This window comes from Osmerus eperlanus, chromosome 3, assembly GCF_963692335.1.
Source record: "Osmerus eperlanus chromosome 3, fOsmEpe2.1, whole genome shotgun sequence".
Lineage (NCBI taxonomy): Eukaryota > Metazoa > Chordata > Actinopteri > Osmeriformes > Osmeridae > Osmerus > Osmerus eperlanus.
Window position 1 is genome coordinate 22,914,941 of NC_085020.1, and position 22,349 is coordinate 22,937,289.

The 22,349-nt window shown below is 45.2% G+C and overlaps 1 protein-coding gene across 1 annotated transcript in view; it reads left to right on the top strand.

Moving 5' to 3' along the window:
* Positions 1-1,575: 1,575 nt before the first annotated feature.
* The window catches only part of LOC134017888 (potassium voltage-gated channel subfamily H member 7), a 42,621-nt gene continuing 21,847 nt past the window's right edge, over positions 1,576-22,349 (top strand). The window contains exons 1-3 of the mRNA XM_062458009.1: positions 1,576-1,985; positions 2,411-2,641; positions 19,359-19,514. Coding sequence (XP_062313993.1) covers positions 1,910-1,985; positions 2,411-2,641; positions 19,359-19,514 — 463 coding nt within the window. The 5' untranslated portion in view covers positions 1,576-1,909. The remainder of the gene's footprint in view (positions 1,986-2,410; positions 2,642-19,358; positions 19,515-22,349) is intronic.

The window sequence follows — 22,349 nt, forward strand, 5'->3', positions numbered from 1 at the left end:
GCTCATGCAGATCCTGTGTGAGATGAGAGCAGGCTGGAGCAGCTGTATACTGCACACCCCGGGGCACCAACGCCTCCTTAGGAGGCTGTTTGCCTTGCATGAAGCTCTCAAATGAGGTCAGTAAATATCACCCCTCACCCACCCCACAACTCACGATGCCTTTCCCGATCACCACAGATCCCTACGTAACTCAATCAGACCCCTCAGAGGTGGCTTCATGCCAAATAATATCTAATTTCAGCAGATGCAGCATGTTGTCGTGTAGTAATAATAATGGACCATGTGCACTCCACAAAACCAACTGAATACTAAGTGGTTTTAATAGTACACACTTATGATTTTACACAGTATGGTTTTGTTATGGAGTAGGTGGATATTACATTTAGTGTTTGGTGATAGAGTTGTCCTTGCTGTGGGTGGATGCTTCAGTTCCAATACAGATGGGATTTAATAAAAGGGATCAGATAAAGATGCAGTGCAGCCATTGGGTGACAGTGTTTTTCATGTGAACAACACCACCAACTAGGAACAACCAGTGGCACCAGATTGTCTTTCAGCTATCATGCCAGCTGAATACAGGAATACACACATCCTCACTCCCAGTCCTGAAATATACTTTGTCACATGCCAAATAAGTGAAGATGTGTGGGGGGGATCTGTCTACACCACAGATTCACAGGGTTCTATCTTTGCAGCAAAAATAGCCCTTTACCAACTATAGCTAAATGTGTTTTTTCTTTTACTGCCTTATTGGAGTAAGTGTATGCAGCTAAATGAAGGCATATTTTTGGGCATATATTTGATTTATTTTCGTTTTTTTTCATACTGTTGCTTGCACACATGCAGGATAAAGTTTCCAGAAAAGTGAACAATAGCATTTAGTTGATCTCTGATGTGTTTTATTAGATTATTTTGCCTTCATTCAGCCTGTTTTCTCAACGGACCAGATGGAGGGTGATCTCCAACTGAAATAAAGAGGCAGATGTTTCAGTACACGAAGAGGAGCTTGGTATTATACAGACATTTGCATTTTACATGGCCGTGGGCCATGGCTGTGGGCTCATGTCAGTCCATAGAGATTAGTAGCTGGACATTTCATTGGGCATTTAAAGACCGTTTGAATGGACCCATTGAGTAAATTCGAATACCCATTCAGTAAACGTTTGGCTAAATTAGTACCAAAAAATTATAGTTTGATTGAAAATACATAAACAAGAAAATCCCTACGCAACGTGTTACATCGTGACTGTAGCTTCAGCACCATGGACAGGGCAGACGTTGCGTAGCCAGAGAAAGCTATCTGTTCATGCTTCCTATAGCATCTTCCAAATACGAGGTAGAAAGTGTGTAAGTTAGACCGTATGGAATCCTCCTAACTGTTCACGCTCATTTAAAACGTTTAATACGTGTATTCGCTTACAGGTGAAACTAAAACCCTTCAGCCTTCGCAAGGAAAATACACCTTTTAGAGATTGCGTTTCCGATTACACTGTAGTGTCTCCACACAGGGAATGAACCTTACCCGTGGCGGTAGAGACTAAGCCCTTGGGGAGCAACGTCACTCCCCCTGGCATATCAACCTCCGTCCTCTATTCGCGTCCAACACAACGACACGGAAAGAACGTCAAGATCGCATCCATCTTCAACCAGAAATGGTTTGCGAACTGAATCTGACCCGTGCAATCCTCCCCGATTCCGTGCGTTTCGGCGAGGAGTCATTTAAATGCTCCGGTACGCATGCCGGCTGAAGAGCACTTCGCTGAAGCTCGAAAGGTCATTTCAAGTGGAGAGAGTGCGTGCACCGAGTATGATTTGTGACAAAGGAATTATCACCAAGAGGCTGGCACAGTAACTTCAAGGTTTCATAGCTGAGGCGTTCTTATACCAAGAGCGCGGGATATATTCAATCATGCCTGTTCGAAGAGGTCACGTTGCGCCACAAAACACATTTCTTGGAATAATAATACGGAAATTCGAGGGACAGAGTAAGTAGAAAGATGTGAAACCTCAGAGTGATGTGAAAGTGTTATTGCAGTTATTGAACTGTTGTTTCCTCAAATGTAAACGCAAACTGCTGTGGGCATTACTGTATGTCTTAAGTTCATATATATTCTGTACTATACCTAAAGTAGACAGAGAAAACATGTTATTGTTTAAACAGAAAGCTATACGGTTTAAATCAACCGATATGTTAATACAAGATGGGCATCTAAATGTCCGCTGTAAACATACAGTCAGGCTACTCAGCACTTTATAAACTCAATGAATCTCAACTTAAATTCACATTCTTCTTCAAAAAATGTTTTATGTCAAGACTTGCCATAAAAAAACTGAGGACCTTAAGTGACAATTCATGCTAAAATATTTGTTTAAAAATGTGACAGTCACCATACATTGTTTTGATTTGCAGATAGGAAATTTGTGATAGCCAACGCCCGTGTGGAAAACTGTGCGATCATTTACTGCAACGACGGCTTCTGCGAGATGACAGGCTTCTCCAGACCGGACATCATGCAGAAGCCCTGCACGTGTGACTTCCTCCACGGCGAGCAGACTGACTCACACGACATCACCCAGGTGACCCAGGCTCTCCTGGGGTCAGACGAGCGCAAGGTGGACATCACCTACCATCGCAAGGATGGTGAGTCACTGAGCCCATACACAGGTTCCTCTCTGGTACTTTGTTGTTCACTGAGCCCATACACAGGTTACTCTCTGGTACTGTGTTGTTCACTGAGACCATACACAGGTTCCTCTCTGGTACTGTGTTGTTCACTGAGACCATACACAGGTTCCTCTCTGGTACTGTGTTGTTCACTGAGACCATACACAGGTTACTCTCTGGTACTGTGTTGTTCACTGAGCCCATACACAGGTTACTCTCTGGTACTGTGTTGTTCACTACACAACATGCAGTCCAGATCTCACTCTTTCTCTCTCTCAGTGACCACCGAGGCGTCCTGTAATAACAGATTCAAAGCGGGGCTGTTCGGCTGAGATGCCATTTCTCCACACTGATATCTCGTCTCATTGTTCAGAGGCAGTGAGGTTCCTCTATACTGTGTTTCTTAGCTGACCATTGGCATCCATTTTCCCTTCTTTGGAGACAGTCGCAGTGATTCTGGATGATTTGTGCAGTGAACCGAAAGCCTAACTCTCTCCTGAGGGAGCATCTATATGTACTGGGTGTCAGACACAGTGATCCACAAGCTTGTCCTCTGCGTTGGCGGTTTTTGGTAAACAACATCAGCGATCTGCCAACATCATGCCCATCTCCATTTCACCATGCAACAGTATAATCTACTTGAATTTCAGTGGGAAACAATCATTCATGGTAATGAAATAAAACGTCCTGAGTCGGCAGGTGCAGCACAAGTGTTAGTGATGGGTAGGTAGAGTTTGTTGTAAATAGTAGCCTTGCTACGGTCTCCTTTCAGAGATGACTGGCTTGCTAGAACAACCTCGAACAATGATCGCTGGCTCCATAATCAGATAGCCACTACATTATGGAAGAGCTGTAATCAGCAGCCTGACAGCTACAACAGCAGTGGCCTGAACATGGCAATTTATTAAGTCCCTGTTGAAACTCAACGATAGTGCTAGCTAGCAGGTATTGTGCTAACAGCAGATGTCTTGTAGAAGGTTTGACGGCCGGGTGGTTGGCAGCTCCGGGTCTCATGTCTGACATGGGTCCAGCATACAGCAGATCCTGCTTGTCAGGTGCAGCAGGGGTTTGGATGAGAGATGCTGTCCTCTGCGGTGACAGGGAGTGGAATGTGCTGTCTCAGTTGACCAGATCTATCTCACCTGCGTCAGTGAGGTCCCCACACACTTGGCACGAGGATAACAGGAGCGGGAGCCTGCTTCCTGGTTAGGGACACACAGCATGTTCATCCCAGTAGGTATAACACCATTCTGTGCTGTGATGTTGTAGTATTGTAGAATTGGCACTCAAGTAGAATTACCCTAATAGCTCCAAGAGCCTTCATTTGCAAATACTAAACCAAAACATTTTAGACATTAACTCATAAATAGTTTGTGTGTTTCCTAGAGAAGTCCTCGAGTCGGGCTGTGTCCCTGCCAGCCTGCTGGTGGGCCACAGTGATATCTGAGGTAATATGCAGAAGCAGCACTCCTACAGTTCTCTGTGGAGTCCCTGTGAATTAAACTGATGACTGTCAGACCCACCCACAGATCTCCTGCCACCTCCCGCCATCCTCAGACACAGCACGGGTTTTAGTCAGAATAACTTAGAGCTCAGCGCCCCTCAATGTCACTGCAAAGGCATTGGCAGGATTATTTTGATGTGCCTGACTTGCCAGCAAAAGATGGGCAATTTTAACTTGCTGTGATGTATGTGTTTCCTTACTGAGCAGGGCCTACAGGAGGTAAAAATGGGGTGTTATTGTACAGTATGTAGCTTTGAAATTTGACTTCTTATTTGGAATATGATGCACACTAGGTTTTTTAATCAACCTATAGCATGATGGGATAGGATGGGTGTAGCTCAGTGGTAGAGGATAAAAAAGGCATTGCTTTGGATAAAAGTGCTGCTAAATTAATGAATATTTATTTATTTATTTATCATGGGACTGGGCATATTGCTGCTAATCACCAGAACATCAACTCCTCCAGATTCTTCTCTGGTGGAGTGGATTGTTTGAATACGCCGACAAGACAATCCCACAGAGTAGTCCCCAGGGAGGCTGGTTCAGCCAAGCACTCCACAACGCAGCTTGCAGACACTCGCACAGACGCTCCCTCCTAGAGTGGCCACAGGGTCCAATCTTTGTCTTTCTCTTCTCACCTGCGATGGTTTTTCTGACCATGGCATGGCGAGAAGGAAGGAAGGCCAGGAGGAACAGCCAGTCCTAATCGCTCGTCTCCCAGCTTCCCTCGTCAGCCTCGAGACATGCTTGTTAATACTCCTTAGAGAAGTCTCCCCTGCCATGGCACTCCTGAATACAGATGTCACTGATGTCTCTGTGCTGACTGGGAGAGAGCAGTTTACAGCGTAGATGCATTAAACAGGCTTCTCCAGGTATAGGGAAATACAAGATTCATGACATCCTTAAAAGCATTGATTCCTGGTTGGTCTGTGTAAACACAAGATGACAGGGTGGAAAGTGGCTGTGTTCCTTGTCTCTTCTGACCCCATTCAGAGTTATTAGCCCCCTTGTGAAGCAGGTAGAAGCCTCACTGCTAACCAGGTCAGTTTGCTAAAGCGGTTGACATTTTGCACACCTAATGTACGGCACTACACACATTATACTGTTAGGTTTTTGCAGGACATTCCGCCATATGTTGAGTAACATAGAAAGCACAGTTGCAAGTAGGTGTGATCTATAAGAGGAAAAATACCAGACAACACATATCTGCTGTGTTGTTACATCATATATTGGATGATGTATGGTTCTTTGTAATGTTAAGTGATCTGTTCTCTCTCTATCTCTCACTGGCTCTTTCTACATCCTTTTTCATTCTCGATCTCTTAATCACTCTCCCCTTCTCTCTCAATCTCTACTGTAAAGTACAATAAATATTTTTGTCTGTCGGACTCTCTCTGCACTAGACATGTGGATTATAGTCATCAAGCGCACATGGAGATGGTCCCTTAGGACAGACCCTCCTTTTCGGTTGTTATCCTTCACCCACCCTAGTGGGTCTTGAAAGGCCCTGTGAGTGTGTGGAGGAGAGAGCCCGCTAGCACCAGGGCAGCACGTCTTTGGCTCGTTGCCCTGCAAAAGCTGAAAAGTTAAGCTGCTTATACGTATGCTTGAAAATGAAAGCAGAAGGACAATGTGGCCCAGAGGCGCACACAGAAACAGCCTTCATCACGGGGCCTCAGAAACAGTCTCTTTGCCGAAGACAATACATAACCAATGAGCTAAACGGTTCTAAATCGCTGGCTCTTGTAAAACGACCCTGTTCTGAGGGGTGTAATAATATTGTGTGGCTGAATGAGAGTGAACAAAGGGAAACTGACACCGCGGTGGAGCTAAATGGATAACGGCTGCAGCGCGGAGGCAGCTTTGCTCGCCGCGTTGAAGGATCGCGGCCACGTGGCGTGCGTGTTGGCGTGCGTGTGGCGTGCGTGTTGGCGTGCGTGTGGCGTGCGCGGGTGCCGGGTTTCAAAGGTGACTCCCCTTGGAGGAGCCGAAAGACCCCCCCATGCAGGGCTGGCCGGACCATGCCGGGAACACAGGGTTCCAACATAGCTCCCAGACTGGACCCCTGATGCTGGATGGGTGCATGCTAAAAGAACGAAGCGCTCAAAGATAGCTAAAGGAGAGCTGTAAGACACATGCATGTGTTGCAGTTTTTTTCCAGTTCTGAGGTTAAGCTTGGTATGTGGTAAAACACATCCAGTGTTTGGGAAGTCATCCAATCAGAGGTACTGTCTGGTGACGTGAAAAACAGCTGGTGTTTAATTTGGGATCAGGTGATGGGGTGAGAAAACACCTTCCTATCTACATCTCCAACATACAGGATCTTCCTAAGACCGGCAACATGGATAATCACTTCTTAACCTTCGTGCTGCCATTCGGGTCACATGACCCAAAGGTTCATAACGAACCATCGTTGTGTTTACCCAATTTTACCCAATACAAAAACAAATTAAAATAATTTTCTTTTAACCTTTGCAATGTGGGGGGTCTGAGACAGCCCAACGGTTAAAAGAAAATGCTTCACTTTGTCTTTATATGCGGTAAATCTGTCGCAATACGACGGTGGGTCACAATGACTGATGGGTCAGAATGACCCGAAGATAACACAAGGGTTAATGAGAACTATTGGTTTATTGGGTGTGCTTTGCCTTCGGCAAGGGCACAACCTTTGTTCTCTCACATATATATATATATTTTTTTTTTTTTGCCCCCCTAAAACTCAGTCAATATTTGGCCAACATAGACAACCTAGGTGTCAAAAGTTTCGTCTTGGTAGCGATTGAGTTGCTTCTATTGGGATTTACGTTCCGTTGCATGGTTTAGGCTCAAGTTAAGTTTTTGTGGCGAAAAGTGAAGCTAACGGTGGCTAATTTGCTAGCCACAGTCACTGACGTTACTAACGTCACTACGTCACTAACGTCACGAAAACACGCGTGACTACCTGTAGCAGAACATTCGTTTCGCATCTGTTAACTTGGGGGATAGCTAGGCTAACTATAGCTTTACTGCAAGGCAGCTGCAGAAACGCCACAAGCAATGAGGCCAGGGTAATAACTATTTACTCATTTTACTTTGTGATGTGAAACACAATTGTGAAATGTAATGTACAATATTAGCTGATATTATTAAGGAAGTAGGCCCACATCTACTTTCGGAAACGGTAGTTTCACTGAAGCATTAGCATGACATTAGCCTCTGTTGCCCGGGCAACACATACTACAGTGGTCTATGATGCATCTGTTTTCAATCGTTAAAATAAACATTCCTCACAAATACATTTTCGTTGTAGGATTTATTATGACATTACATTACAAGTAAACGATTTGTTGGTGAAATTATCATTACCTGTGGTTTCAAACCTGTGTTGCTCACTGCAACGCTGTAGCCTACGCAAGACACACTACAAAAACATCTACACAGCTGTAGGAAGTCAAACGGCGACAGAAAATGTTCGGCACTCCCCTTACTTAAATCAAAAGTCTTTCAATAGGTGAAACTATCTGACTACTAACCTGAACTTCATTGCCACAGCCTAAACTTTGTCAATCTGTTCATGAAAATAATTAATTTCAGCCTAAACCGTACAACGGAACGTTAAATCCAATTCAACCAACGCAATCGCTACCAAGACGAACACAGCAGTAGTCTAGTACTGTACCGTAGTAGTACAATTTACCGGGGCAGCTTCTCCACACAGGGCTATATCGCATTTTGCGTTGTTACTGACAATGATCGCTACCAGTGAGCTTTTTATGAATGAGCGATTTTCCACTAAATAAATGTCAAGCTTATTTACGTTTTTGGGGGTATATTTTCAGTTAGCAGATGGTACTGTTTGAATCGCGATTCCATCTTCTACTGCCGGTAACGTCGTAGAATAATCTTTAAAGGGGGTTCTTTATTCATGAATGAATGCAATATGAGTAGGCTAAATGCCTGAAAATATCACAAGAAGGGAAAAACTTAAAAGGACGTTTAAGTCATAGAGATTAGGTAAATTTTTTACACCGGCCTGACAAATGTATTTGTTTTGATTCAGCTATGAGGCTGCCTCTTGCAGGGGAAATGAGAAGACATCTATTTCATTCTACACTTAACTCGTATTTTGAGTTGTAAATGAGCAGCCAAAAAAAAATGCTTTTAAATCTATATAATCTTTAAAAATAATAAGTATGCATTTTTATATAAAATATACAGAAATATCAGTTCTAAAAATGTCATTAAAAAACGTACCCCTGTGCAAGTGAAGCTAACGGTGGCTAATTTGCTAGCCACAGTCACTGACGTTACTAACGTCACTACGTCACTAACGTCACGAAAACACGCGTGACTACCTGTAGCAGAACATTCGTTTTGCATCTGTTAACTTGGGGGATAGCTAGGCTAACTATAGCTTTACTGCAAGGCAGCTGCAGAAACGCCACAAGCAATGAGGCCAGGGTAATAACTATTTACTCATTTTACTTTGTGATGTGAAACACAATTGTGAAATGTAATGTACAATATTAGCTGATATTATTAAGGAAGTAGGCCCACATCTACTTTCGGAAACGGTAGTTTCACTGAAGCATTAGCATGACATTAGCCTCTGTTGCCCGGGCAACACATACTACAGTGGTCTATGATGCATCTGTTTTCAATCGTTAAAATAAACATTCCTCACAAATACATTTTCGTTGTAGGATTTATTATGACATTACATTACAAGTAAACGATTTGTTGGTGAAATTATCATTACCTGTGGTTTCAAACCAGTGTTGCTCACTGCAACGCTGTAGCCTACGCGAGACACACTACAAAAACATCTACACAGCTGTAGGAAGTCAAACGGCGACAGAACATGTTCGGCACTCCCCTTACTTAAATCAAAAGTCTTTCAATAGGTGAAACTATCTGACTACTAACCTGAACTTCATTGCCACAGCCTAAACTTTGTCAATCTGTTCATGAAAATAATTAATTTCAGCCTAAACCGTACAACGGAACGTTAAATCCAATTCAACCAACGCAATCGCTACCAAGACGAACACAGCAGTAGTCTAGTACTGTACCGTAGTAGTACAATTTACCGGGGCAGCTTCTCCACACAGGGCTATATCGCATTTTGCGTTGTTACTGACAATGATCGCTACCAGTGAGCTTTTTATGAATGAGCGATTTTCCACTAAATAAATGTCAAGCTTATTTACGTTTTTGGGGGTATATTTTCAGTTAGCAGATGGTACTGTTTGAATCGCGATTCCATCTTCTACTGCCGGTAACGTCGTAGAATAATCTTTAAAGGGGGTTCTTTATTCATGAATGAATGCAATATGAGTAGGCTAAATGCCTGAAAATATCACAAGAAGGGAAAAACTTAAAAGGACGTTTAAGTCATAGAGATTAGGTAAATTTTTTACACCGGCCTGACAAATGTATTTGTTTTGATTCAGCTATGAGGCTGCCTCTTGCAGGGGAAATGAGAAGACATCTATTTCATTCTACACTTAACTCGTATTTTGAGTTGTAAATGAGCAGCCAAAAAAAAATGCTTTTAAATCTATATAATCTTTAAAAATAATAAGTATGCATTTTTATATAAAATATACAGAAATATCAGTTCTAAAAATGTCATTAAAAAACGTACCCCTGTGCAAGTGAAGCTAACGGTGGCTAATTTGCTAGCCACAGTCACTGACGTTACTAACGTCACTACGTCACTAACGTCACGAAAACACGCGTGACTACCTGTAGCAGAACATTCGTTTTGCATCTGTTAACTTGGGGGATAGCTAGGCTAACTATAGCTTTACTGCAAGGCAGCTGCAGAAACGCCACAAGCAATGAGGCCAGGGTAATAACTATTTACTCATTTTACTTTGTGATGTGAAACACAATTGTGAAATGTAATGTACAATATTAGCTGATATTATTAAGGAAGTAGGCCCACATCTACTTTCGGAAACGGTAGTTTCACTGAAGCATTAGCATGACATTAGCCTCTGTTGCCCGGGCAACACATACTACAGTGGTCTATGATGCATCTGTTTTCAATCGTTAAAATAAACATTCCTCACAAATACATTTTCGTTGTAGGATTTATTATGACATTACATTACAAGTAAACGATTTGTTGGTGAAATTATCATTATCTGTGGTTTCAAACCAGTGTTGCTCACTGCAACGCTGTAGCCTACGCGAGACACACTACAAAAACATCTACACAGCTGTAGGAAGTCAAACGGCGACAGAACATGTTCGGCACTCCCCTTACTTAAATCAAAAGTCTTTCAATAGGTGAAACTATCTGACTACTAACCTGAACTTCATTGCCACAGCCTAAACTTTGTCAATCTGTTCATGAAAATAATTAATTTTAGCCTAAACCGTACAACGGAACGTTAAATCCAATTCAACCAACGCAATCGCTACCAATACGAACACAGCAGTAGTCTAGTACTGTACCGTAGTAGTACAATTTACCGGGGCAGCTTCTCCACACAGGGCTATATCGCATTTTGCGTTGTTACTGACAATGATCGCTACCAGTGAGCTTTTTATGAATGAGCGATTTTCCACTAAATAAATGTCAAGCTTATTTACGTTTTTGGGGGTATATTTTCAGTTAGCAGATGGTACTGTTTGAATCGCGATTCCATCTTCTACTGCCGGTAACGTCGTAGAATAATCTTTAAAGGGGGTTCTTTATTCATGAATGAATGCAATATGAGTAGGCTAAATGCCTGAAAATATCACAAGAAGGGAAAAACTTAAAAGGACGTTTAAGTCATAGAGATTAGGTAAATTTTTTACACCGGCCTGACAAATGTATTTGTTTTGATTCAGCTATGAGGCTGCCTCTTGCAGGGGAAATGAGAAGACATCTATTTCATTCTACACTTCACTCGTATTTTGAGTTGTAAATGAGCAGCCAAAAAAAATGCTTTTAAATCTATGTAATCTTTAAAAATAATAAGTATAAGTTTTTATATAAAATATACAGAAATATCAGTTCTAAAAATGTCATTAAAAAACGTACCCCTGTGCAACCGACGCAAGCAAGCACACCCTACAATTTCCCCAGAAATTGTACCCTCTCTAGTTTATTTAACTTTTGCGTTGTTTGTCTCTAGAACAAAGCTAATCAATAGTGATTAGCTGATTAATCAATGCTAGCAGGCATAGCTGCAGCCAGCACTGGCATACACGCCTACTTAGAATAAGAATTCATGTGGAACGAAAGGGTCTGTTTCAGTCTCATGGGATTCCTATTGAACACCAGCCAACAGCCTGAAAACCATCTGTTTTAACTCCCAATGAGCTTTTCAGCTGATTAGGCATTTCCATCCATGGCATTTACTGTAGTCAGTGACAGCCTTTATGCTATTGGCCTGAAAAATCTCAGCTATCTACAGCTATCTATCCAGCATAAAGCATTCATATCCGACACTGCAGAGGAGATGTAGGCTACTTTGAACCGGAATTGGTAGTTATTCTTGATGACTTGAGGAGATGCTGATTGAAGATGAATGTAGGCCATGCTGTGTTGCTCAGAGCTGTCTTGGAAGAGGAGAGAGATGGCCACACGTCCAAGAGACTCCAAACACAGGGTCAGCCCCTCCGTACCCAGCCCTCCTCTGATTGGTTATGCCTCAGTGAAGTTCTGGATTGGCTCCAGCAAAACAGCCCCGAAACAACAAACATGTCATATTTCATTAAAAAAATAACCACTGGGGATAACTACTGTGTCTACTACACCCTTCACCAAGAGCTCTTTATTTCAAGAAAAGCATGGTTGTTATATTAATCACAAGCTACATGAACCAAAGCCGCTATTATTTTAAATATCAAAAAACACTGCTTCTCTATTCTTCACAACAATATAATTGTGTAATGCTTGGAGGATAATGGAGTAATCCGGAGAACCCTTGTGTAGGAAGGCAACGAACAGTGTTGCTGTTGAGATCGGTCCATACTTATGTATTTGATGTGCTGTAAAATAATGACCTCATTTTTAGTCCTGTTCAAAGAATTGGTTGAGTGACAGTGTCAGGATTTATTTATTTATTGTAAATATTGCTCATTAAACAGCTTTAACAGAAACTCTTTTCAGTTGACTCATTAGTTCAGTTATCTATTAAAGAGCTGGGTTTATGTCAAATGGTGTGTGGTTGTGGTGGACATCTCTTCCAGAATCCAGATGAGCACCATCAGGAGACAGTAGAAACCTCCGGGCTGGGGCCTGTCATCAGAACGGATGAAGAACTGGCTTGATTAAGCAGCAATGTGTTCAATTATTAATGGTGGAAATAGAATCTAATGAAATTTCCATCATCTTGAAATGGGAACTGCTCTCAATACAGTAATAAATTATGCTCACAAGGGCAATACTTCTGCTTAGCTAGTAGGGCAAAACGCAACTGTGCGCTTGAGGTCTGGTTCACTGGTGTTACAGTGAAGGACAAGAGCTATCCGTGGTATGGGATGATATAATGCTAACCATTAAACTTCAAATCCATAGATCACTGGGTTGAGAGATAGTTGAAATGTTGACTACCAACCAATACCACTTTGTCTGTCGAATGGAATTCATTATTCTGTTGATCTGAACTCTTAACCCTGTAAGGTTTAAAATTACAACATCACTTTTAGCTCTCTTTCTTTCTTTCTTTCTCTCTTTCTTTCTTTGAAAGACCAAATTAGCCATTAGAGAGCTAAAAGTGATGTTGTAATTTTACAACCAGGAGTCTTACAGGGTTAACTGAAATCAAACATCCTTTCTCCCCTCCTTCATGATAGAGGCATTCAACTGAAAGGCCAGGCTGGGGCGGGGGGGGGGGGGGAGGAGGGGGGCTGCGAGGGGGGGGGCGAGGAGGGGGCGAGGGGGGGCGAGGGGAAAGAGCATGTGAATTCAAGGAGGAATATCCTAAATCACTAAGACTTGCATTCCATGGTGGCCTGTAATGTGACATTCAATGAGACCATGGTAGAAAGAAGAGCACTAAACCTCACTGGACACTCTGTAGCAGCACACTAAATGGGGGTTGAAAGAGCACCTTTAGAGGCTGGAAGAAATGTATGTGTAGGTGTGTGAGCAGGGTGTGTGTGAGCAGGGTGTGTGTGAGCAGGGTGTGTGTGAGCAGGGTGTGTGTGAGCAGGGTGTGTGTGAGCAGGGTGTGTGTGTGAGCAGGGTGTGTGTGAGCAGGGTGTGTGTGAGCAGGGTGTGTGTGAGCAGGGTGTGTGTGAGCAGGGTGTGTGTGAGCAGGGTGTGGGTGAGCAGGGTGTGTGTGAGCAGGGTGTGTGTGTGAGCAGGGTGTGTGTGAGCAGGGTGTGTGTGAGCAGGGTGTGTGTGAGAGCAGGGTGTGTGTGTGAGCAGGGTGTGTGTGAGCAGGGTGTGTGTGAGCAGGGTGTGTGTGAGCAGGGTGTGTGTGTGAGCAGGGTGTGTGTGAGCAGGGTGTGTGTGTGAGCAGGGTGTGTGTGTGAGCAGGGTGTGTGTGTGAGCAGGGTGTGTGTGAGCAGGGTGTGTGTGAGCAGGGTGTGTGTGAGCAGGGTGTGTGTGAGCAGGGTGTGTGTGAGCAGGGTGTGTGTGTGAGCAGGGTGTGTGTGTGTGAGCAGGGTGTGTGTGAGCAGGGTGTGTGTGTGAGCAGGGTGTGTGTGTGAGCAGGGTGTGTGTGAGCAGGGTGAGTGTGTGAGCAGGGTGTGTGTGAGCAGGGTGTGTGTGAGCAGGGTGTGTGTGTGAGCAGGGTGAGTGTGTGAGCAGGGTGTGTGTGAGCAGGGTGTGTGTGTGAGCAGGGTGAGTGTGTGAGCAGGGTGAGTGTGAGCAGGGTGTGTGTGAGAGCAGGGTGTGTGTGTGAGCAGGGTGTGTGTGAGCAGGGTGTGTGTGAGAGCAGGGTGTGTGTGTGAGCAGGGTGTGTGTGAGCAGGGTGTGTGTGAGCAGGGTGTGTGTGAGCAGGGTGTGTGTGAGCAGGGTGTGTGTGAGCAGGGTGTGTGTGTGAGCAGGGTGAGTGTGTGAGCAGGGTGTGTGTGAGCAGGGTGTGTGTGAGCAGGGTGTGTGTGTGAGCAGGGTGAGTGTGTGAGCAGGGTGTGTGTGAGCAGGGTGTGTGTGAGCAGGGTGTGTGTGAGCAGGGTGTGTGTGAGCAGGGTGTGTGTGAGCAGGGTGTGTGTGTGAGCAGGGTGAGTGTGTGAGCAGGGTGAGTGTGAGCAGGGTGTGTGTGAGCAGGGTGTGTGTGAGCAGGGTGTGTGTGTGAGCAGGGTGTGTGTGTGAGCAGGGTGAGTGTGAGCAGGGTGTGTGTGAGCAGGGTGTGTGTGAGCAGGGTGAGTGTGAGCAGGGTGTGTGTGAGCAGGGTGTGGGTGAGCAGGGTGTGTGTGAGCAGGGTGTGTGTGAGCAGGGTGTGTGTGTGAGCAGGGTGAGTGTGTGAGCAGGGTGTGTGTGAGCAGGGTGTGTGTGAGAGCAGGGTGTGTGTGTGAGCAGGGTGTGTGTGAGCAGGGTGTGTGTGAGCAGGGTGTGTGTGTGAGCAGGGTGTGTGTGAGCAGGGTGAGTGTGTGAGCAGGGTGTGTGTGTTTGTGAGCAGGGGGTGTGTGTGTTTGTGAGCAGGGTGTGTGTGTGTGAGCAGGGTGTGTGTGTGTGAGCAGGGTGTGTGTGAGCAGGGTGAGTGTGAGCAGGGTGTGTGTGTGAGCAGGGTGTGTGTGTGAGCAGGGTGTGTGTGAGCAGGGTGTGTGTGAGCAGGGTGTGTGTGAGCAGGGTGTGTGTGTGAGCAGGGTGTGTGTGAGCAGGGTGTGTGTGAGCAGGGTGTGGGTGAGCAGGGTGAGTGTGAGCAGGGTGTGTGTGTGAGCAGGGTGTGTGTGAGCAGGGTGTGTGTGAGCAGGGTGTGTGTGAGCAGGGTGAGTGTGTGAGCAGGGTGTGTGTGAGAGCAGGGTGTGTGTGTGAGCAGGGTGTGTGTGAGCAGGGTGTGTGTGAGCAGGGTGTGTGTGTGAGCAGGGTGTGTGTGAGCAGGGTGTGTGTGAGCAGGGTGAGTGTGTGAGCAGGGTGTGTGTGTTTGTGAGCAGGGGGTGTGTGTGTTTGTGAGCAGGGTGTGTGTGTGTGAGCAGGGTGTGTGTGTGTGAGCAGGGTGTGTGTGAGCAGGGTGAGTGTGAGCAGGGTGTGTGTGTGAGCAGGGTGTGTGTGTGAGCAGGGTGTGTGTGAGCAGGGTGTGTGTGAGCAGGGTGTGGGTGAGCAGGGTGTGTGTGAGCAGGGTGTGTGTGAGCAGGGTGAGTGTGAGCAGGGTGTGTGTGTGAGCAGGGTGTGTGTGAGCAGGGTGTGTGTGAGCAGGGTGTGTGTGAGCAGGGTGTGTGTGAGCAGGGTGAGTGTGTGAGCAGGGTGTGTGTGTTTGTGAGCAGGGTGTGTGTGAGCAGGGTGTGTGTGAGCAAGGTGTGTGTGAGCAGGGTGTGTGTGAGCAGGGTGTGTGTGAGCAGGGTGAGTGTGTGAGCAGGGTGTGTGTGTTTGTGAGCAGGGGGTGTGTGTGAGAGCAGGGTGTGTGTGTGTGAGCAGGGTGTGTGTCAAGGGTCAGATGGCTGAGCGGTTAAGGAATTGGGCTATTAATCAGAAGGTTGCTGGTACGATTCCCGGCCGTGCCAAATGACGTTGTGTGCTTGGGCAAGGCACTTCACCCTACTTGCCTCGGGGGGAATGTCCCTGTACTTACTGTAAGTCGCTCTGGATAAGAGCGTCTGCTAAATAACTAAATGTAAATGTGTGTGAGCAGGGTGTGTGTGTGTGTGTGTGTGTGCGTAAGCAGGGTGAGTGTGTTTGTGAGCGGGGGGGGGTGAGATCAGGGTGTGTGTGTGTGTGTGTGAGCAGGGTGTGTGTGTGTATGCAGGGGGTGTGTATAGATATCTGAACCTACAAACCATTTATCTTTCCATGCTGCATATAAAGAGACAGTGGTCGAAAGCACTACCCCGTGATGGGACTTGTATAGGAAGTCTCATTTTATACAGGAAATGAACTGGTGATTTCTGTACTTCAGGGTTTGTCTGTCATAACAGTCCATGCAGATAACCCATCACACGGTCACACTCCAGCCCCTGACTGTCCATGCTAACGACCCTAGCATGCTAACGACCCTAGCATGCAGAGAATAACCCATCACACGGTCACACTCCAGCCCCTGACTGTCCATGCTAACGACCCTAGCATGCTAACGACCCTAGCATGCAGAGAATAACCCATCACACGGTCACACTCCAGCCCCTGACAGGAGATGACCGATAGAGAACCATTTGTCTTTTTTACGATCCTAGTTTGTGGCCTTATTCAGAGGCTGACCGTGTTCCTGCAGTACCATGACGAGAGTAGCTCAGAATCAGAATCCGGTTTATTCGCCATGTATGTTATACAAACACGGAATTTACTGTGGCAGGGAGGTGCAAAACACTAAACATATACGAATCTTAGCTGCATATCAACATCATAATACGTCCTGAGATCACGTGTACATTAGCATAAAAGATAATCCTCGCTAATCCCGATTTTTGCTGGTGTCGTTTTTTTTTGCACCGCTGCATCTTTCCAAAGACGTTTTGATCTCCAAACCTCAGCAGAGGTGACTTTCAGCAGGAGACAGGATGAGAGGAGACCCCCAGCACTCGTTCACCCTGGCATTGTTTCACCATCTGCTCAGATCCATTTTCTCCCAACAAGCCTTCCGCTAAACTGACCATTTTGGCTGTCAACAGCCAAAAGTCGTGGTTGACTCAGAAATAAAATTGTATCAGATTTTTCCTCAGTCGTGGTGATTTACGGTCTATAGAAACTAAAATAAGCAAATGTTAGAGCATCTGTTTGGTTTTTTTTTATGATCCGAACAATCTCCCACTACTGTCCTATACGGCAGACAGTATAGATGTAATGATACCTGCCCCAGGATGGCCACCCAGAGAGACATCAGATCCTTGTATGAACTGAATAATTCAGAGCTGGAAAAGATGTCACTGAAGATGAATAGGGGTCATTTCTTCATGTAATTGCAGGGAATCTTAAATGCTCTTAACTAAAAGCCATTCACGTTTAATGGATGTGTGCCGCCCCTGCCCACCAGCCTTTCTGTGGGGACTGTAAGAAGTGGAGCAGGGAGCCGGATGAGAGAAGAGTTGACCAGTGTAAACATTACAAAGTGTTCCCCCCAAAGTTAGAAGTAAGACACAAAAGCATCAGTTGCGTGACAGGCTTTGGGCTTTTGAGTTTCACAAAACCATCGGTCTTTCTTTTTAAAATTGTTTTTAAAGAAAATGGTTGCTTTACGTGAGGGGGTTCATCCAACAGTCTGTCTTATTAAAAGCCTGACATGTTCGGACAGCCCAAGTAAGGATTGGTATATTTAGTCAGACATACAGTCTGCTGCTAATGAACACTACTGGCAGGGTGTCTGATAGAAGCAGCCCTGAGGACATTACTGTGAACACTGGTAATGTGGATCCTGTGAGAGCATGGACCACAAGCTGGAAGGGCCAGACAGATAGACAGGCAGATAGACAGATAGACAGATAGACAGACAGATAGACAGGCAGACAGGCAGACAGACAGACAGACAGGCAGACAGACAGGCAGGCAGGCAGGCAGGCAGGCAGATAGATAGATAGATAGATAGGTAGATAGATAGATAGATAGACAGGCAGGCAGACAGGCAGACAGGCAGACAAGCAGACAGACAGATACACAGACAGACAGACAGACAGATAGATAGATAGATAGATAGATAGATAGATAGATAGACAGGCAGGCAGGCAGGCAGGCAGGCAGGCCCCAAGATGTGTCACATTCTGTGTTAAAAGCAAAGTAGACTCAGAATTGTTATTTCGAGAGGCTGATGACATCACAGAAGCAGGAATCCCGTGTTTCATTCATACTGAAGTCCTGCTGGTGATATCTGAACATGACCCATCTGCACATGCATCTGAATGCAGATTACAGCTGTGGTGGTGGCAGATGAAGAGATTAGAGGTGGTAAATCAGCAGTTGATCTAATAAGTTGGTAGATTTAGCAGCCAGATCAAGTATGCATGATCAGTGATGCGGGGTGGGGGTGTGGGGGCAGGTAAAGCTGCAGGCGACCAGCAAGACTCCCAACATCTGGCCTCGTCTTTCGTCGACTCGTTTTCATATTGTAGCACTGCGCTGGCTTTTGTTAGAAATGTCATTCTGGAGAAGCCTGCCTGGTAGACCTTTGGAATACAATTCCACTGACAGTGATGTAGTACCCTAGCCTTAGTTAGCTCCTACAACATTACTCCACTGTCTCTAAACAGATTTGAGGACCCCGAGGGGGAAGAAACAGTGTTTCCCTGTGTCATCACTATTGTTGTTGTAGTGAATTTTGCGCTATGATGTTAGCACCCTAGTTGTAAATAGACTAAGGTCATTTAGAGGGAGCTGCAAAAGCCTACACAAGCTATTTTAAAGATGCAGTTCTTCAGAGATTTTACTTGTAGGATATCCATATAACACTGTTGTATTTTCACTGTGTGGGCATCTTTAGTTTCCTACGTCTGCCCCATGCCTCCCTAAGCTTTCTGAAGACCAACTGTTCTAGAAGTTCAAAAATTCCCCTACCAAAGCTCGTCAGGGCATCACAGATATGGCATTATCATGCCATGAACCAGGAACAAGGGTGAATGTGTTTTAAGCCTACCGCTGCCTGCCTCAGTGGTTGTCCTCCTGTGCCCTGGTTAGTGCTGAACGCCCACAGCATGAGCTCCAAACGTCTGCATGCTGGGGCCTTTTCACACACACGCAAACTAACGCACACACACACACACTTACACATTATCACACACTTACACTCACACATTTAGTCTTTTTTTTTTTTACATTTAGTCATTTACATTGAGTCATTTAGTCACACACACACTCACACATGATATATGGCCCCTGGGCCTGCTCCTTGTTTCATGGAGTATTTAGCAGGTTCCATCTTAGCCAGGCAGTCACCCGGCTATAACAGCAACTCTCTAAAAAGCACAATCCCAATAAAGAATCCATGCAGGGTGCAAATGTCTACTGTGGTACTGCAGTGTCCTCACTACAGTAATAGAGCTTACGGTGATAACCCTTCATTCAGAAGGATTTTTGTCAGCAAGTTGAAGCTTGATAGTGGATTGAAGTTTCCGGAGCCTTGACAGGAGGACAGGGATTAGAAGCAGACTGTCCGGCTGACATCTTTCCCTTCCTTTCAGGGTCGGACTTCCAGTGCAACATGCACATCATCCCGGTCAAGAACGAGGAGGGCCTTGTGATGATGTTCATCCTCAACTTCGACTATGTCCTTGATGAGGAAAGCGGGGACTCCACAGAGAAGCTCAACAACACGTCACCCACAAAGTCTGATCAGAGTGAGTTGTTCTTTACATGTGTGTGTGTCTGTGTGAGAGAGAGCGTGTGTGTGTGTGTGTGAGAGAGTGTGTGTGAGAGAGTGTGTGTGTGTGTGTGTACTGCGTGTGTTTACTGTATGTTTGTGTGATTTTCCCATGTTCTCGCTCTGCACAAACGAGTGTGTTCTCTCCTGGCAGAGTGGGTCTTACTGGAGCTGCCTCTGACTGGGGAAAACCCCCCCCTCTCAATAGAAGGCCAATTACATAAGTGGATGGCACTAATTGAGATTATTCATGCACAACCTCATCTACATCTGGTGGAGGCTAATTAAGCAAGTCAGAGAGATTCTTCTAAAAATCCTACTAATGACTTCAGCCTAATTTCTGAAAAAAAGATTGTCAGATTGTAATTCCCTCAAAAAAAAAAGAGGAAGACTGAAACAATAATGTAATTGGGTTATTTTTTTCCGGGCACAATCGTTGTTGAACTTATTATTTCATGTACAGCTAAATATGTCAAACCAAATAAATAGTAAAAGCCAGAAGCCAAAAAGTGAGCCAGACGTTATAGTCCCTCGCAGCTCTGCCTTTGTTTGGTTTTTGATTCAGCTCACTTATCTCCTCACTCAAATCCATCCAGGGTTATTTTTAGACTGGAAATAAGGAAGCAGCGGTGTTTGAACTGTGGCCAGTGTTACCTCAGCCTCCTCAGAACGGCTGTGTGTCAGGAGGTGTAAATGTCAGAGTGGCGTCCATGCTGGATCCTGATTGGAGGTGCAGGCGTCCATGCTGGCTCCTGATTGGAGGTGCAGAGCATCTTCTGTCACAGGAACAGCCACCCTGAGCTCTGTGTGGGGGTGCTGTGTGCGTCTTTTGCTTGGTGTGCGTGTGTGTATGTGTGTTGTGTGTCTGCAAGGGTGTGTGTGGATGTGTGTGTGCATGCGTGTGTCTTTGCATGTGTGTGTGTGTGTGTGTGTGTGCATGCCGCTGGCCCTGTGCACTTGTGCTTCCATGCATGGGGGATATTTGGGGAGGTTGGGGAGGGGGAGCAATAGGGGACTCATTATTATCCCAAACAGGCCGTGTGTCTCTGCAGGTATCATAGCAACAAGCACAATAGACAGGGCTGAGAGGGGAATAATGGCTGTTTCCAGACAGCGCAGACCCTAGCACTTTCCAGACGGAGGACTGAGCAAGTGGAACAGTTCTAGATTGTTCTGTGGACACGGCTGCCTCTTTCCGCTACGTTATTTACAGCTTGTGTAGCTTTTCTTCCCGTATAACACAATCAATTACTTTAATTTAGCTTTTTCTTTTGTCAGTTCAATGCCTCTGTGTGCGACCGCAAAGCATCCATACTCCATTATGGTTCCAGCCATTTCCTTCTAATTTCATACTGAGTTATTGCTACGGATTAGTAGTTGCAGTATGAGATGGAAAATGAACGTGTTTGAGGTAAATGACCCCTGCAAGGCTTAATAGTATTACACAGAGAGGAGATGCCATATTTGCTTCAGAGTGGATATTAATGGACAGGAACAGTGAAAGACTCTGCCTTCTCCTCGCTGTCTAGCTCCACATTCTGTCAGCTTGCTTTCTCTCATAACAAACTCTTGACCTTATTATTCAAGCCAATTGCATATTCAACCCACCACATTCCTCCTACATATCCGTATTTTAACGATCTGAAACGCAAGTATAAAAACGCAAAGCGCAAGTAACTTTGTGGGCGGGACTCCGGCGCGGTTGCTATTTTGCCGGCGGGATAAATGACTGCGCCTGGCGCAAGTCTAAAATGGGTTGGTCTGAAGTAGCTACATTACTAATGGGTGTGGTTTGGGCGTAACGTGCAATAAACCAATCAGAGCGTCATCTCACATTCCCTTTAAGAGCAGCGCTTGTTCCATGGCGGATTGCTATTATAACGGCGGATTTGCCAGGCGCACGCCAGGAGACCGACGTCTCGTCAGGGCTGTAAAAGATAGAGAAGTGACATCGTATGGGAAAGGCAGAGCAGTTTTCTCATCGCACTAAGTTGCCCACTCATGCTGCTCATGCAAATTCTTATTCTTATATAATTTATATTTTATTTTTATTAATTGTTTAGTTCTTACATTTACATTTAATCATTTAGCAGACACTCTTATCCAGAGCGACTTACAGTAAGTACAGGGACATTCCCCCCGAGGCAAGTAAGGTGAAGTGCCTTGCCCAAGGACACAACGTCCGGTTGTGACACAATGTCACGGCCGGGAATCGAACTGGCAACCTTCAGATTACTAGCCCGATTCCCTAACCGCTCAGCCACCTGACTCCCTACCCTTCCCTTCTTAGAATTAGTTTAACTATTGTACTTTTTTGCTTAATTTAAGACTCGTATATATTTATTGTTTGCACCTTCGTGCCGCAGTAAATTCCGTGTTTGTGTAACATAGGCTACATGGCAAATAAATCGAATTCTGATTCTGATGGGCATGGGAGAAGAAACTCACCCAAATTGGCTTCGGTTAAACAGGCGTGGGAGGAAATTGCCACATTTGTTCCAAATCAAGTTCACATACAGAGATTTCTCAAGAAAATCTTTTTAATCATTGACATGAAAGAAATGTAACACAGCTAGCCATACAATAAATCAAAACAATGAAGAAGACCCTGGCTTCGCCAGCAGTGCTCACGGGCCAAGTTTGCGCCCTTAAAATAGCATCTGAATAACGCGCCATTGACTTCAGACTACTTTTTTCCTGGTCTTTGGCGGAATAGTTTTTCTGAAACTGCAAAATAGCACCAGGGAACGTTTGTGCCGGAACACGCCTAATTTTTTCGCTGAACCGCCCCCGGTAGCGAAAAGTCATTCCC